Source organism: Malus domestica, chromosome 11, assembly GCF_042453785.1.
Source record: "Malus domestica chromosome 11, GDT2T_hap1".
Classification (NCBI taxonomy): domain Eukaryota; kingdom Viridiplantae; phylum Streptophyta; class Magnoliopsida; order Rosales; family Rosaceae; genus Malus; species Malus domestica.
In genome coordinates this window covers 30,933,405-30,949,235 of record NC_091671.1, presented here as the reverse complement: position 1 = coordinate 30,949,235, position 15,831 = coordinate 30,933,405, and the positions used below count along the sequence as shown (strand labels likewise).

The 15,831-nt window shown below is 39.8% G+C and overlaps 1 protein-coding gene and 1 pseudogene across 1 annotated transcript; both read left to right on the top strand.

Moving 5' to 3' along the window:
- Nucleotides 1-3,673: 3,673 nt before the first annotated feature.
- Nucleotides 3,674-5,515, top strand: LOC103423009 (uncharacterized). The gene has a single exon (XM_029089415.1). The coding sequence runs from the start codon at nt 3,674-3,676 to the stop codon at nt 5,513-5,515; it is 1,842 nt and encodes a 613-aa protein (XP_028945248.1).
- Nucleotides 5,516-7,140: 1,625 nt separating this feature from the next.
- Nucleotides 7,141-10,568, top strand: LOC103423010 (MDIS1-interacting receptor like kinase 2-like; annotated as a pseudogene).
- Nucleotides 10,569-15,831: the final 5,263 nt, after the last annotated feature.

Genomic DNA, 15,831 nt, shown 5'->3' with positions numbered 1-15,831 from the left:
GGGACAGCCGGGCATTCTATTTTCTTTGACCATACCAAAAATGGGTTTTGTTTTTTCAACATTAATTTGTTCTTCTATTTGTGTTAAGAGAAACAACCTCCTATTATTTCCATTACCAAAAGTTAACCTTTCCTTTAAAGGTCGTACCCAGTGCACAAGGCTCCCGCTTTATGCAGGGTCTGGGAGAGGTGAATGTCGGCTAACCTTACCCTCATTTATGGAGAGGCTGCTCCCAAGTCTCGAACCCGAGACCTACCGCTTATGGGCGAAGGCACTTGCCATCGCACCAAGTGCGACCTCTAAAAGTTAACCTTTCCTTTAATTGGAAAAAATCCCACAGTGAATTTCCAACCAAATCCACATTTATCTTCCCAGCAATTTTCTGGGGATGTAAAGAGATTATGCAATTTGTAGTAGAAAAACAACTTCATTTTGCATACGTGGGTTAGGCCAGCCAGTTTGCCGCCCACCTTACACCAAGTTTGAGTCCCCTCTCTGTGAATTAGAATAATTTAGAATGAAATGTCCTTATGTGCTGATAGGGAATTTGAAGTCGGAAACATGAATGAAGTCTATCATATGTGCAATTCGAATGACACAAATGCCATTGAGTAGGGAAAAAAACTTGGTTTAGGGGTGTCAGATCACGTCATTTCTAGGGTGCTTCTCACAAAAGCATGAGACTCTCCTGAATTTGGTCTCACCTGATCCGACGCTAATCCCGCCTGGTGTGAGAGCTCCTTACCGAAGTTTCTAGATCCAATGAAGCTTCTATTGGACAAGATTAAAAATAAATAAAACAACCCAAGGGTGAAATCAAAAGGAGAGGATCAAAACGGCAAATCAGTAAACATTTCAGTTCTGTTATATCTAAAATCGATCCTGGATTATAGAACAGTCTTTGCCAACAATTTATATCAAACAACCCTGTTTCGACTGTCATAGTTTAAATTTAGGGTAAAAGACTGTTTACTACCCTCATATTTCGTGGTTTTCAATATTTAGTACATCATGTTTTTTTCGTCTCAGAGTCATACCTAAAGTGTAAATTTTGGGACAGTCTCATACATCCGTTAGTCAAACTGTTAAGTTTTTCGTTAACTGTGACGTGGCGCACTGAGTGGGCGCTATGTGTCATCCACGTTTTTTTTTTTTTTTCTTTTTTCTTCTTCTTCTTCCTCCGACTGCAACTTTCTGCTTTTTTTTTTTTTTTTTTTTTTTTTTTTGCTTCTTCCTTTTGCTTCTTCCTTCCTTCCTCCTTCCTTTCCCTTTCTTCCCCTTCTTCCTTCTTCTTCCTTCTTCTTCCTCCGAAATTTGGGGAATGTTTTTTTTTTTTTTTTTCTTTCTTCTTCTTCCTCCTTCTTCCTTCCCCTTCTTCCTTCTTCTTCCTTCTCCTTCTCCTTCTTCTTCTTCCTCCGAAATCTGGGGAAGTTTGTTTTTTTTTTCTTTTTCTTTCTTTCTTCTTCTTCCTCCTTCTTCTTCTTCTTCTTCTTCTTCTTCTTCCTCCGAATCTGCCCAGATTCAAATTTTTTTTTTCTTCCTCCTTCTTCCTTCCCCTTCTTCTCCTTCTTCGTTCTTCTTCTTCGTTCTTCTTCTTCTTCCTCCGAATTTGGGGGAAGATGAAAGTGTTTTTTTTTTTTTTTTTTTGAGGAAGAAGATGAAGAAGAAGAAGAAAGAAAAAAAAAAAACATTCCCCAAATTTCGGAGGAAGAAGAAGGAAGAAGAAGGAAGAAGGGGAAGAAAGGGAAATGAAGGAGGAAGGAAGGAAGAAGCAAAAAAAAAAAAAAAAAAAAAAAAGCAGAAAGTTGCAGTCGGAGGAAGAAGAAGAAGAAGGAAGAAGAAGAAGAAAAAAGAAAAAAAGAAAAAAAACGTGGATGACACGTGGCGCCCACTCAGTGCGCTACGTCACAGTTAACGAAAAACTTAACAGTTTGACTAACGGATGTATGAGACTGTCCCAAAATTTACACTTTAGGTATGACTCTGAGACGAAAAAAACTTGATGTACTAAATGTTGAAAACCACGAAACATTAGGGTAGTAAACAGTCTTTTACCCTTAAATTTAATAATAATGAAGAGTTGTGGCCTAAGGATTTTGTTTCTCTTTTGGGTTTACCCCCAGAAGTTTCTCCATATTCGCAACCCTCGTTAATAATCCAACTCTCTGAGTTTGATACGTAGCACTCTCCATGCAGTCATCAGGCTTTGTTTTCTTTACTTATTCCAGAGCACCTTTTTTTGTTGTTTGCGTTCATGGTCATCAAATCCCCATAGGATCCTGGAGAGACCCTTCAGGCTTTGTTAATAAAAACAGTTCTCACAAGAGGCAGATTAATTGATTTAGAAGTTACTTTGTGCCACCGGGTGGCCCTAGGCTCGCGTTGCGAGGTTTAAGAGCTTTCGGGGGACTCTCTATCAGCGGTTGAAACCTCTCCGAAGTCCACAAGTGCAAGAACTGAAACGGAACAGTAACCACAACCTCCTCCCCACAAGAAAGAGCTTGCTTCTTAAGCTAAGTCTCTGTAAAGACTTGAAAGGACGGCGGGCGCAAGAGCATCCCTCTTCCCCTGTGACAAACATGCTTGCAATTGGAAAAACATTCTTACCAATGCAATCCTCAGGAAGAGAAGCAAAAACAAACCTTCGTAGCCACAACGACAGGAAAGCTACATGTTCAACATAGGTAAGGGGACTTGTTGAGAATAAGATTCCACATTAATAATGAGAGGGATCTTGCATATGCTTATAAGTAGTTCGGCTATTTTTCATATTGCCGATTAGTTTTACCGTGGGACCTCAACATTCTTCACAACCCAATAACCACATTCTTGTTGTTTTCCCCTGATGATATATCTGGAGCTCAAAATTGCGTCACAAATTTCAGACTAGCTCTAGATGGAGAAGTTTTTACTGGCCAACCTGTTGACCCATTCTCCACTTTACCTAGGGAATCTTCCATCCTTTACTTAGGATAGTGAGCATACACCACATTAAATGGTTGTGACAAAAATGCTCCTGTCAAATTTGGCAGCAAGGAGAAGAGATGTCTTTCCATGTCATGCCACATCAGATTTGGGTTCTCAGTTAGAAAACATTACTGATTTCTTTTATTACCACTATTGCTGATTTAGACATTTCTTTTTGAAGATGCTCTTAGAAAGATTAAATTTGTAGACAAAATTTTGAAAACCAAAGGATATAGAATTTAATGATTGATTTATTACTTAAGCGTTGATAAATGTGTTTATTTCTATTGTTGACACATCACTTCCTTTACAAATTTTGTCTTCAAATTTAGTCTCTCTACCATTATCCTAAAATGATGAGAAAATATGGTAAATAAGTGTGCACTTAATTTAAATTCATGTATTTGTGAATCTGTGATATAACTTTTGGAATTCTCAATAAAAAAAAAGGGGAAAAAAGGACCAACGTGATTCGAATGAATGATGAAGCCGTGTTTCATGTTGTTTTTGTTTTGCGTAGAAGCCGCAAGGGCGCTCTAAACGGCATACGATTGGACGCTCGCGCTCATATAAACCATTTTTCGTATTATTCAATCGAACCCCCTTCCACACTTCTTTTGTGCTTGAGCTGAGGTTTTATTCAAACCCATAAAACTGAAAAGAACAAAAAAACGAGAGGGATAGAGAGGTCTTGAGCTTTGGTGAGATGGAGAACCCACTGGAATCAATGGTTGAAGAGAGGGAGGAGTTGATGGTTCCGCCATCCGGCGGAAACCCCTTTCTTAAAAAAGCCTACTTTCTAAAACCCACTTTGCCAATTTCCACCATTGAACTTCCTTTTGAGCTCCCTCACAGTTTCTCCTCCATCCCTTCCCGTTTCGAGCCAAAGAAATGGCCTTTGCAAGTTGAGTTCCACGGATGGAAACAAGGAACAAAAGATTGGAAATCCTGGGTTGATCAAATGGCTTCTGTGCACCAATCTTCATGGAAGGCGGTTGGTATTTATGAAGCAATCCTTAATTCAACGTACCAAATACGAAGGCAAAACAGTTTGGTATACGGGCTTGCAGAGAAATGGTGTCCCGAAACCAATACGTTTATTTTTCCATGGGGTGAAACAACAATCACATTGGAGGATGTCATGGTTTTAGGCAGTTTCTCGGTTTTGGGGGACTCTGTTTTAAGCCCTCTCGAAACCACACAACTTAAAGAAATTGAAGAGGAGCTACTTCAAGAGAGAAAGGAATTTTACAGGAGTTCGGCTAACAAGTCTACCACAAGCTTGTGGTTGAAGAAGTTCATTAAGAGCGGGCACAAATTTGAGCATGAAGCATTTCTTGTGTATTGGTTGTCGAGGTATGTTTTTAACCATAATGATATAACACATAGACCTGTATTCTCCATAGCAATTCATTTAGCTAGGGGGATTAAAATCGCTCTTGCACCCGCTGTTCTTGCTAGCATTTACAAAGATTTGGGTTTGTTGAAAACGAAAATTGTAGCTTCAAACCAATTGGAAATAGGAGGTGCTGATTTACAAGTCACCCTTAAGTCACCATTCCATTTACTTCAGGTTTGGGCGTGGGAAAGATTCTTGGAACTTAGGCCAAAGCCGAATGTTATAAATTTTGGTGAGACAAGATTGGCTAGATGGGATAAATTAAATGGCATGGAAGTTGAAAACTTGAGAAAGGTTTTAGATTCAGCCGGAGGAGATTTCAAGTGGCGCCCTTACGCCTTGGATGTCATTGAGAACTTGCATTTGCCTAAATACTATCCACAAAAGGAAACATGGGTTTTGGCTGGTTCTGATTCAAATGATGAATTACTGTCATTCATTAGATGTTTGATCGTAAGTGAGCTAGTTGGTCTTGGTACCATTGAGCACTACCTACCGCATCGTGTAGCTATGCAATTTGGATTTGATCAAGACATTCCATGTTCTATTACGCGACTTTTTCACAATTCTGATAAAGCCTGGAAGTATTACAACAATGAAATCAAGAATGTGAAATTATATCTTCCATGTAGGCTTTTCGAGGCTGATGTTAGCATAAAGTATACCAAGTGGTGGAAGAAATCAGTGTCTGGCCTTGAAGATGCAAGTGAAGCTGCTAGTCCACAGAAAAAGAAAGCAAAGGGTACTGATCGGTTGCCATTGATGGTTAACCACCCCCTTGTAACTCCTGGGTTTGCTCCGAATTGCAACATTCTGGAAGCTGAAGATCCTATGGATGATGATGATAAGCTAACAATACCAGAACTTTTGAAAAGAAATAAGAAGTACGAGAATTTTGTGATTATAGAAGATAGTGACAGTGAGAAATTATCGGGTGGAGTTCCGAGTTTGGAATCTAAAATTGCAGGAGAAAGTTCGGTTTGTACCAAGTCAGATAAGGACAATGGAAGAGTCGTTGGTAAAGAAAGTGCCAGCAGTAGCCCTTTATTTGAGAGCCGAGTTTTGGAGTTTGAGAAGCGAGGTTCAGAGATTACGGCTAGGATTAAGAGGCTTGAAAGCATGCTAGATGAGTTAAATGCAGATGTGTAGGGGAGCAAGTTTTAGGAGAATGTAATGAAAGATGGCTCTCCTATCAGTTGGTATTTCCAAACCTTGTTATAACTTATAATTTACTGCTTTTTTGTCTAAATCAGTGATGAGTGCCTTCTTTTTTCTTCTTTTATTACTCATTTTTGCAAAATTTTGTGTTCAATATTTTATCCAGTGGCAATCTTATTTCTTTTTGCGTTACAGTAACACTGTATTTCTGTTATTCTACATGGTACCGACCTTTTGGAATCGTGGAGTAAATGCTTTCTTTTGTGTGCTCTTGTTCTTGGTGCAGGAAAAACGGAGGACGTGAATCGCACTTTGGAATAGCAGGAACTTGGTATTTTGTAAAAAACTGCGGTTTGCCAACCATAGAAATTGAGGGCTTTTATCTTTTGAGTAGTTCTTCGACTGCTATTCCGTTTTCGAAAAAAATTGAAGGAACCACGGTTTGTCCAGTTTACAACTTGAAAGGTTTTTGTGGTTTAAAACTATGCACCTCTTTTCTGTTAAATTCTCCTGCAATTCGTTGTTTGTTTTATTAAACTTCCATGACGCAACAATTCGCAGTATTGACATTGATATAATTTGGTACTAAGTTGTCATGCATATTTTTATGGGGTTTTATCACAAATGGCCTATGAAATTGACCATCACCATCGAGATGATTTCTGAAATTGAAAATCAATCAATGTAGTTCCTGAAAATAGGTGTTGCAAATTAATGCGGTCTTTCCATCATAATTATGTTAAAAAAATATGTTAAGTGCTGATGTGATACATAAATAGATCCCATAAGTCATTTTTCTCATAAATGGTCTTTAAAATTGATCAACGACATCAAAATGGTTCCTAAAATTGACCATCAACATCAAAATGTTCTCTAAAAGTGAACTTGATCAATGACTTATTAAAGTTTTGGTCTATGAATTCATAATCATCTCGCCACTCAAATTTTTGGCTTTATAAAAGTAACCCAAATGCAGATGTTCTTTATCTAAGAAAATAAAATTTAAGAAGAATAAAAAAGTACCTGAAATGGAGAATTATAGACTCTTTAATGTTCATTTTGGAATAGCAGTGAGTGGTCAAAGCACACCACAATTCCGGGGATACATTTGTAAAATAGTAGTTATATTTTGAACGACTCTTTGTGCGTATATAATACTGGTGTAGACGGTGAAGCTATTTACAATTACTATATATTTTATGTAAATAGCTTTTATATATCTATACAGATGATGTTTAAGATCTATCGTTAATCTCTGCTGCAACCCGTGGGCTAAACTTCTTGTTTAAACTATTATGCAAGACATCAATTTCCTTGATATGGAATTCACTCTCCACCGATAGATTCACTGAGTTGATGTACAAAAAAGCTAATGTCGGCTTCGAGAAGCTAACGGAAAAGTAAAGAAACTACAGTTAGTTTTCTTTTTTGAATTGGAAAATTAACATATTAGACATTGACAATAGAAAGTATATGATAATGAATAAAAAAAAATGATATAATTGGCACAAGAGAAACAATTGGAAAAGGCTAAAGCACAATCATGGCAGTTACATAAACAATTGGTTTGTGCATTAAGCACTTACACAAAGAGAGAACTCGGCAGTATGAACGGGAAGACTCGCTCGCTTGGCCGTCAGCGTGTTCTGCGGTTGCACCATCCTATCCGTCGTTGTGAAGGTTCGGTGAAGCTAAGCCGAGGGGGAGGGGGAGGACATGCACTACGAAAAAATGAGACAAACAAATCTGGTCTGCATAAAGAACTGCAACTATATATATATAGAGCTTAGAGCCTTGGATAAAACACATAACTTCAAATGCTATCAAACATAACAGCAACTAGCTATCAACACACCATGAAATCAGTTCGGAAATTGCCTCTTCTTCTTCTCCTTCCTATTTTCTTGCTCTCATTGCTTCCATTGAAAGCCACGTCACCCCCAAGAAGTCAGGCAGAAGCTCTGATAAGCTGGAAAAGTAGCTTTGCTTCTCCACCATCGTCCCTCAGTTCATGGTCTCGTACAAACCTCAACAACCTCTGCAACTGGACTGCCATTGTCTGCAACCAAAACACCAAAACAGTTGCCAAAATAGACCTCTCCAACCGCAAAATCACTGCCACACTAACCGAATTCAACTTCACCCCATTTCTCAGTCTCACTCACTTCAACCTTAATGGCAATAATTTCACCGGCCCTATACCATCTGCCATTAGCAAGCTTTCCAGGCTCACTATCTTAGACTTGGGCAACAACTATTTCACTCAAGAAATACCCGAGGAGATAGGTAAGTTAACGAAGTTGGAGTATCTCAGCTTCTACAACAATGATCTCCATGGTACAATTCCCGACCAGCTCAACTATCTCCAACGGGTAAGGTATGTGCTTTTCGGAAAAAACCAGTTAATAAGAACCCCTGATGGATCTAACTTTTCCGTCATGCCTTTATTGACATACCTTGATCTTTCTCAAAACAATCTGGAATCAAAATTCCCAGCGTTTATATCTAAATGTTGGAACTTGACGTTCTTGGACTTGTCTGAGAATGCCTTGACTGGCCAAATACCAGAAGCAGTATTTACCAATCTGGGAAAGCTTGAGTATCTCAATCTCAGCGACAATTATTTCCAAGGGCGACTTCCAACAAGCTTTCCCAAGCTTAAACATCTCCATTCAGAACTAAACTCTTTCAGTGGTCAAATTCCTGAAGATATTGGTTTGATGTCTCGCCTTCAGCGTATTGACCTGTTTCAAAATTCCTTACAAGGAAGAATTCCATCCTCGATAGGCCAACTCAGAGAACTCCAGTATCTTAATCTTGAGGTGAATTTCTTAAACTCTTCGATCCCTTCTGAACTCAGTCTTTGTACCAACCTCACCTACTTGGCCTTGGCCAAAAATTCCATTAGCGGCGATCTACCTCTGTCCCTGTCAAATCTGAACAAGATTTCAGAATTGGGTTTGGCTTTCAACTCATTTACTGGTCCAATCTTGCCCTCCCTTATCTCCAATTGGACTGAATTGGTTTCTTTGCAGCTTCAAGGGAACATCTTCCATGGAAATATTCCAGATGAAATCGGATTGTTGACAAAACTGACACACCTTTATCTATACGATAATTATTTCTCTGCTGCGATTCCCTCGGAGATCGGAAAATTGAAAGACTTGATAATATTGCATCTTTCAACCAACCGGCTATCAGGGTCAATTCCTGTTACAGTATGTAATCTAACAAGTCTTCAAAACTTAGGGCTTCGGGAAAACAATCTCACAGGGATAATCCCACCAGAGATTTCGCAGTTGAAACAACTGGAGGTTCTGAAAGCCAGAACAACTTGACAGGGGTGATTCCAACGAGTCTGGGCAGTTTGAGTAGCCTCCAGCTACTAGATTTGTCAAATAACAATTTGACAGGCGAAATACCAGGCGGACAGGGCTCGTTTTGCTGTTTAACAAGCTTTAACATAAGCCACAACAATTTATCGGGTGAAATACCAGCGGTGATTACTGACATATACACAAGTCACTCCTTGGATCTTAGCAGCAATTCTCTATCGGGAGCAATACCTTCAAACCTGGACAAGCTCACGATGTTAGTGGTTCTCAATGTCTCACACAACCATCTCTTAGGGGAAATCCCATCAGCACTTTCCAGCATGCCTCGTTTGGAACGGTATGACTTTTCTTATAATAACTTGAAGGGTCCAATCCCAACTGGTGGCATTTTCCGAAAAGCATTGACAAATGCTTTTTCTGGAAACTCTGGCTTATGTGGGCATGCTGAAGGCCTAAAGGAATGTAGTTTCAGAAAGAATAACAGCACAGTTCTAATTGGTGTCCTTGTACCGGTTTGTGGCCTATCAATGGTTGTCGCTGCCATCGCTCTGATTTTAAAGTTTCGGAAGAAATCCGAGGCCGTTCTTAAGAAAATCAAAAGTTCTAAAGAATTTGAGAATATTGAGTCGATGATAATGCAAGAAGAAGTTAAATTTACATTTCGGGAAGTTATCAAGGCCGTAGACGACTTTCACGAGAAGTATTGCATTGGAAGAGGAGGATTTGGTAGAGTATACAAGGCGGAGCTCGAATCAGGTCAAGTTATTGCAGTTAAGAGACTTAACACAGAAGACTCTAATGATATCCCAGGAATTAATCTTCGAAGTTTTGAAAATGAAATCCGAACTTTGACAAATACCCGGCATCGCAACATCATAAGGCTATATGGATTCTGTTCTAGGAGGGGATGTATATTCTTGCTTTATGAATTCTTAGAGAGAGGCAGTCTGGGAAAATCTTTATATGGGATTGAAGGGGTTACTGAACTTGGCTGGGCTACAAGGGTCAAAATTGTGAAGGGACTTGCTAATGCACTTTCTTACTTGCACCATGACTGCACTCCACCAATTGTGCACCGTGATGTAACCATCAACAATGTATTGCTCGAACAGGATTTTGAGCCCCGTATCTCTGATTTTGGGATAGCAAGACTATTGAGTAGTGACTCATCCAACTGGACACATATTGCTGGTTCATTTGGCTACATGGCACCAGGTAATGTAGCAATTCAATACTCTGCATGTTTGGCATTGTTTCGTTGATTGAGATATGTTTTGAGGTTGCTTGTTTTGTTTTCCTTGATCTGCAGAGCTTGCATTCACTATGCGAGTCACAGATAAGTGTGATGTATACAGCTTTGGAGTGGTGGCACTAGAAGTCATGATGGGAAGGCACCCCGGGGATATGCTTGAGTCTCAACTATCAGCATCAACATCAATGAATGAAAATGCAGAGTTGCTTCTTAAAGATTTGTTAGATCAAAGGTTGGACCCTCCAACCAATGCATTGGCAAAGGCAGTGGTGCTTGTGATGAGTTTATCCTTGGCTTGTGTGCATACGCATCCTGGGTCTCGACCAACAATGTTTTTTGTCTCACAAAAACTATCTGCTCAAACCCTGCCTTCCCTTTCCGAACCATTTGGGATGCTAACCATCAACAAGCTGAGGGGGTTACATATTAAAAAGAATGATATTACAGCTACCTAGTTAGAGGGGTCTTGTCCTACGTCTCCCTCTTTTTCTTGTATTTTCTTTTTCAAAATGGTCATGGTTTATGTCCTCCCTCTTTTTCTTGTATTTTCTTTTTCAAGAAAGGTAAGGTTTATATCCCCCTCTTTTCCTGTATTTGCTTTTCTTGCTTTATGAGGGGTAAGATTTATTTCCTCCCTGATTAGGTGTAACTTTATTTTTTCATAACAATAAAATTTTCTCGTACCGCCGAGGTCCTTAAAAAAAAAATACTAGCTAGTTAGATAACTCTACGTTTAAGAGAACCTTCATAAACATGTATTTTTTTTGCTAATTCCTAGAAAATTTGAAAGTTGTTTTAATCAGGCCTCATTCCTCATATTACATAATTCTTTTAATTAAAATAATTATGCGAGGTTAGCTCCTCAGAGTAGGACATGAAAACGTCGACCCTCACCCAAAGGCGAAGGTTCCTACAAATTCTCACAAAATGTTCAAGGGAGTGAGAACTGTCCCCAACAAATTCTCATACCGTGGATTAACATCCACACCATCAAAATCACTCATCTTTCCATTCGCGTGTCAGATTTGGTGACTGTTATAGAGACATGTTCTCAGTTGTTTCTTCTCAATTGTTTCATTTTGTTGCACCAAATCCAAATTAGCTCAAAAAATATCTCAAATCCCTAAACCTTACAACATCTCAGATTTCCCCACTTTGTGTCTCATACATCTCTTCTCCTCTGTCTTTCCATCCCTTCACCCACATATCCTCCAATTGCCTGCTAGATGCTTACCTTCAATTGAGAAAAGTTTTCTGGCCGTTGTGTTTGCTACCCACCTCGAGAGCGAGTCGTCCGTCACACAAATGAAGGTGTGCAAAACCACTTTGGTGGTTTGGGTCTTTGCCTCGCCTCCTTCTGCGGTTCTGATTATGTTGTCTACTTGCTTTGTTGGTATCAGAATTCTTCCGTTGCTGGTCCTCGAGTGGTGGACACGGTTGCTGGATTTGGTTGTTTCTTTGGTCCGTTGAGTGTTTTTGGATAATTTTACTGTACTATTTGTGGATCTTTGATGTTGCGAATTTAGGGATTTATTTTGTATTTCATTTGGGGCTGCCTTGTATTTGTGTTTTTGTTTTGGGGCCTTTGGTTTTTGTTGGTGGTGACGGACCTGAGCACTGGAATGGCGAGTTGCATAGTGACTGTGATGGTGACGATTTCTATCAACGGATTGATCTGATTTGGTCATCATGTGCTTTTTCTTTGGACTTCCTTGTCTTTTCGGTCTAATTGCAGCTTATTTTTATGTTTATCTTATTAAACATCTGTAACATTTTCTTCTATCAATGAAGTTCATGTTTGACTGAAAAAAAAGAAGGTTCGAGTTACTACTATACTTAGGAGCATTTCTGCTATTGAATAAAAGAATTGTCACTCAGTACTACGATTTGGTAGTATTCATCTTCACTAGTAACTGAGAAATGTCTAAGGCTTGAATCTTTGGATGGCGAATTCGATATCAAATTAGATTGCCCATTTTGTAGCTTAGCCGAACTCCTCATTCCCTTAGTGTAAAATATATCGTTGTACTAAAAAAAATATAATAATATTAGAATTGATTCCGATTAAGCAAAAAAATAGCTAGCTAGCTAGGATTATGATCGGACATTCACCTCCGATCTGCACAATAGAGTAGCCCTCGTCATATTTTCGGACCAACTTCCGTTACTCACGCAAACTCTAATTTATTCCATCGACGGAAATTGTGGACTCGTTCTCATCAAACCATTTTTGAATGCTCTAGACATTTTGGAATCATATTTCATCCTAAACCCCCAAAAAATCCGAAACTTTCAAGCAGAAGAGAAAGAGAGAAAAAAAAATCCATGGTGGAAGAGAGGAGTTGATGGTTCCCCCATCTGGTGGAAACCCATTTCTCAAAAAAGCCTACTTTCTAAAACCCATTTTGCAGAACTCCTCCATTGATGAACCCCTTTTCAAGCTCCCATCTTTTTTCTCCTTCATCCCATCACATTTCGAGCCAAAGAAATGGCCCTTAAAAGTTGAAATTCTTGGATGGACTTACAGCCAAAAAATTGGAAAACTTGGGTCGATCATATGGCATCTGTTCACCAATCTACCTGGAAGAAGGCTGGCATTTATGAAGCTATCCTAAATTCGATGTACCATGTAGGAAGAAAGACCGATTTGGCATATGGGTTTGCAGAGAAATAGTGTTTTGGGACCAATACTTTCATCTTTCCGTGGGGTGAAGCAACAATCACATCAGAAGATGTCATGGTTTTAGGGCGGTTTTTGATTTTGGAGCACTCTGTTTAAGCCCTTTAAAAACCACAGAGCTGAAACAATTTGAAGAGAAACTGCTAGCAGAGAAAAAGGAATTTTATAGAGGAGGGTCTAACAAGGCTCACACATGCTTGTGGTTGAAGAAGTTCATCAGGGCGGGCATGAATTTGAGCACAAAGCTTTTCTTGTTTACTGGTTGTCAGAGTATGTTTTTCATGATGGTAATATAATATATGTTTTCCCATTGCAATTCATTTAGCTTGGGGAACAAGAATTGCGCTTGCACCCACTGTTCCTGCTAGCATTTACAGAGATTTGGGTTTGTTAAAGAGGAAGATTGTAGCTTTGGACGAAGTAAAAATAGGTGGTGATGATTTAGAACTCACCCTCAAGTCTCATTCCCAATTGGATCAGGTTTTGGCATGGGAACAATTCTCTGAACTTAGGCCAAGGCCCAATTTTATAAATTATGTTGAGTCAAGATTGGCAGGTGTTAATGGTCTGAAAGTACAAAACTTGAGAATGGTTTTAGACTCAGCTGGGGAATTGTTCATGTGAAGCCTTTGTGCAATGGCAGTCAATAACTGGAATTTGCCTGAATACTATCCACAAAAGGATTACTAGTTTTGGTTGGTCCTGATTTAGATGATGAATTACTGTCATTTGTTAGATGTTTGAGGGTCACTGAGCTAGTTGGACTCGGCACTCTTTAAGTCTTAGGAGTACCTTCCACATCGACGTAATTACAATTCTGATGTTGCCTGGAGGAATTAAATCAAGGAAATCAAGAATGTAAAATTGTATCTTCCAGCTAGGCTTTCAGAGGCGGATGTTAGCACAAGGTACTTGAAATGAAGGAAGCAAACAGTGTCCGGTCTCAAAGGTGCAAGTGAAGCTGCTGTGCCGCAAAAAAAGAAAGCAAAGAGTAGCAATTGGTTCTGTTGAGGGCTGACCACCCCACCATATAGGATGGTTGGAATTCAAGTTTGTTATTGTTAGATTGAGCCGGTAAGTTTCTGGAACATTGATGAGAAACATATTGAAGGATAGTCACTCGATGCTTAATGGAGAAACTAATAAAAATTTTGGTTTTGAGCTTTATTCCTAAAGGACTTCACCATAAGGATTTAATCCGATTTTTTTTTTTTACTACTGGGACTATCTTTTGACTACCCTATAAGCCTATAACTGTGGTGATCACTTACCCAATTAGGCCCTTTATTTGTGTAGCTAATTTCGCTTGGTTTATTCACAATTGAGATTGACCATCAAGTTCTTGCTTATGTGGAGCCAAAAATGTAACGATCCGTCTCCAATTATTACGGTTTTTATAATTTTAAAATGTGAAATTACGAAAATGCCCTTTGAGGTAAATACGTTGACTTTTGTTAACTGCCTTGTCGTGTCACGTAAGATCCGTTTTCTTGGCATATTCTTGTAGTACTCATCGCTACGAAGGCGTGGGTGCAAATGGAACGTAATTTGGAGTTATAAACGATTGAAGTTGAGGGCAAAATGATAATTTGACCATAAATCTGGAAGGCTCCAGAATTACTAGAGCAGTGAGATGGTGCCACATGTGTGGCTGTGATGGAAGGAAGAGGAGAGAAAGGAGTGGGGGGACTGCCCAATCGGGAAGAAGGGGAAGAGAGACTAACCAATCAGAAGAAAGGGCAAGGAGGGGAAATGAGGGAGGAGAAAAGGAGGGAATCCAGACCTCCATTCGACTCGCGACCCGACCCGATTCCTATGAACACCCTGACGCCTTTCACATTGTTTCTCCAGCGAATCACGGGGAATAACCACCACCAATCAACTCAGCATCGTCCTAGCTTCCATTCCTACCCAAACTTGATGGTTGTGGGTCACGATTTCACGACGAATGAACGTCGTCTTCTCCATCACCCATGGCGGCGATCCACCGTTTCTGAAGCTAACACTGACGATCACCATTACCAATAGACTATTCTCAACCCCAGGAGAAAGGCTTAAGCATTGGATGAGGCATCATAGTTCATTTTGGTGATGAATTGAGACCACCAATTTCTAGGGTTTTGATAGAACGCAGTGATGAAACAGTGCATAGAGTATAGAGGAAAAAGGTAAAGGAATAAACTAAGACATTTGATTTTCATTCATGCCATTCCCCAATTGTGAAAAGGGGTTTATATACAACCCTAAAAGGGGGGGTGCCCAAATTGGAACACATCTCTACCCTCACTACCGTTGGATGGAACCATCCACAACAAGGATAAGACAAAATACCAAGACTAATAGTTGTCTACTATTTTTTGAGGTCCTAACAATCTTGCTCCCTAAGAAAGAGTTCGTCCTCAAGCGTTGAAGTCGGGAAAATGTTCAAGAATGATGTCTGCATCCTCCCAGGTAGCATCGTGTTCCAGTAAGCCCATTCATTTGATCTGCCATCGCGTGACCGCATGGTTCCCCCGTTTAAATATGCCTCGTTGTATAATGGTTTCCGGTTTCCAAGTCACAAGTCCCTTGTCGGACATAGGAGGAAGCACAAAGGCAGCAATCACATTAGAACCTAGCTTAGGTTTGAGGAGGGAAACATGGAAGGTGGGGTGTATGCGAGAGTCGGGAAGCAGGTCCAAGGTGTAGGCAACCTTCCCAACATGAGCAAGAACCTTGTAAGGACTATAGAACCTGGGTGCCAATTTGGGGTAGTTTTTATGATTGATCGAAGATTGGCAATAAGGTTAGAGGCGGAGGAAGACCCAATCTCCCATTGTGAAGTAACGTGTCGATCGCTTTTTATTAATGTAGTAGCGCATTCGATTTTGAGTGAGCTGCAGATTTTCCCAAAGGAGGCGGAGTAAGGCATCTCGGTCACAAAGGGTTGTACATTTCTATCATAATTTAATCACGTAGATGAGGATATCCATAGACGGCCTTAAAGGGGGTCATCTGAGTGGCTGAATGAAAGATGGTGTTATACCACCATTCCGCTCAC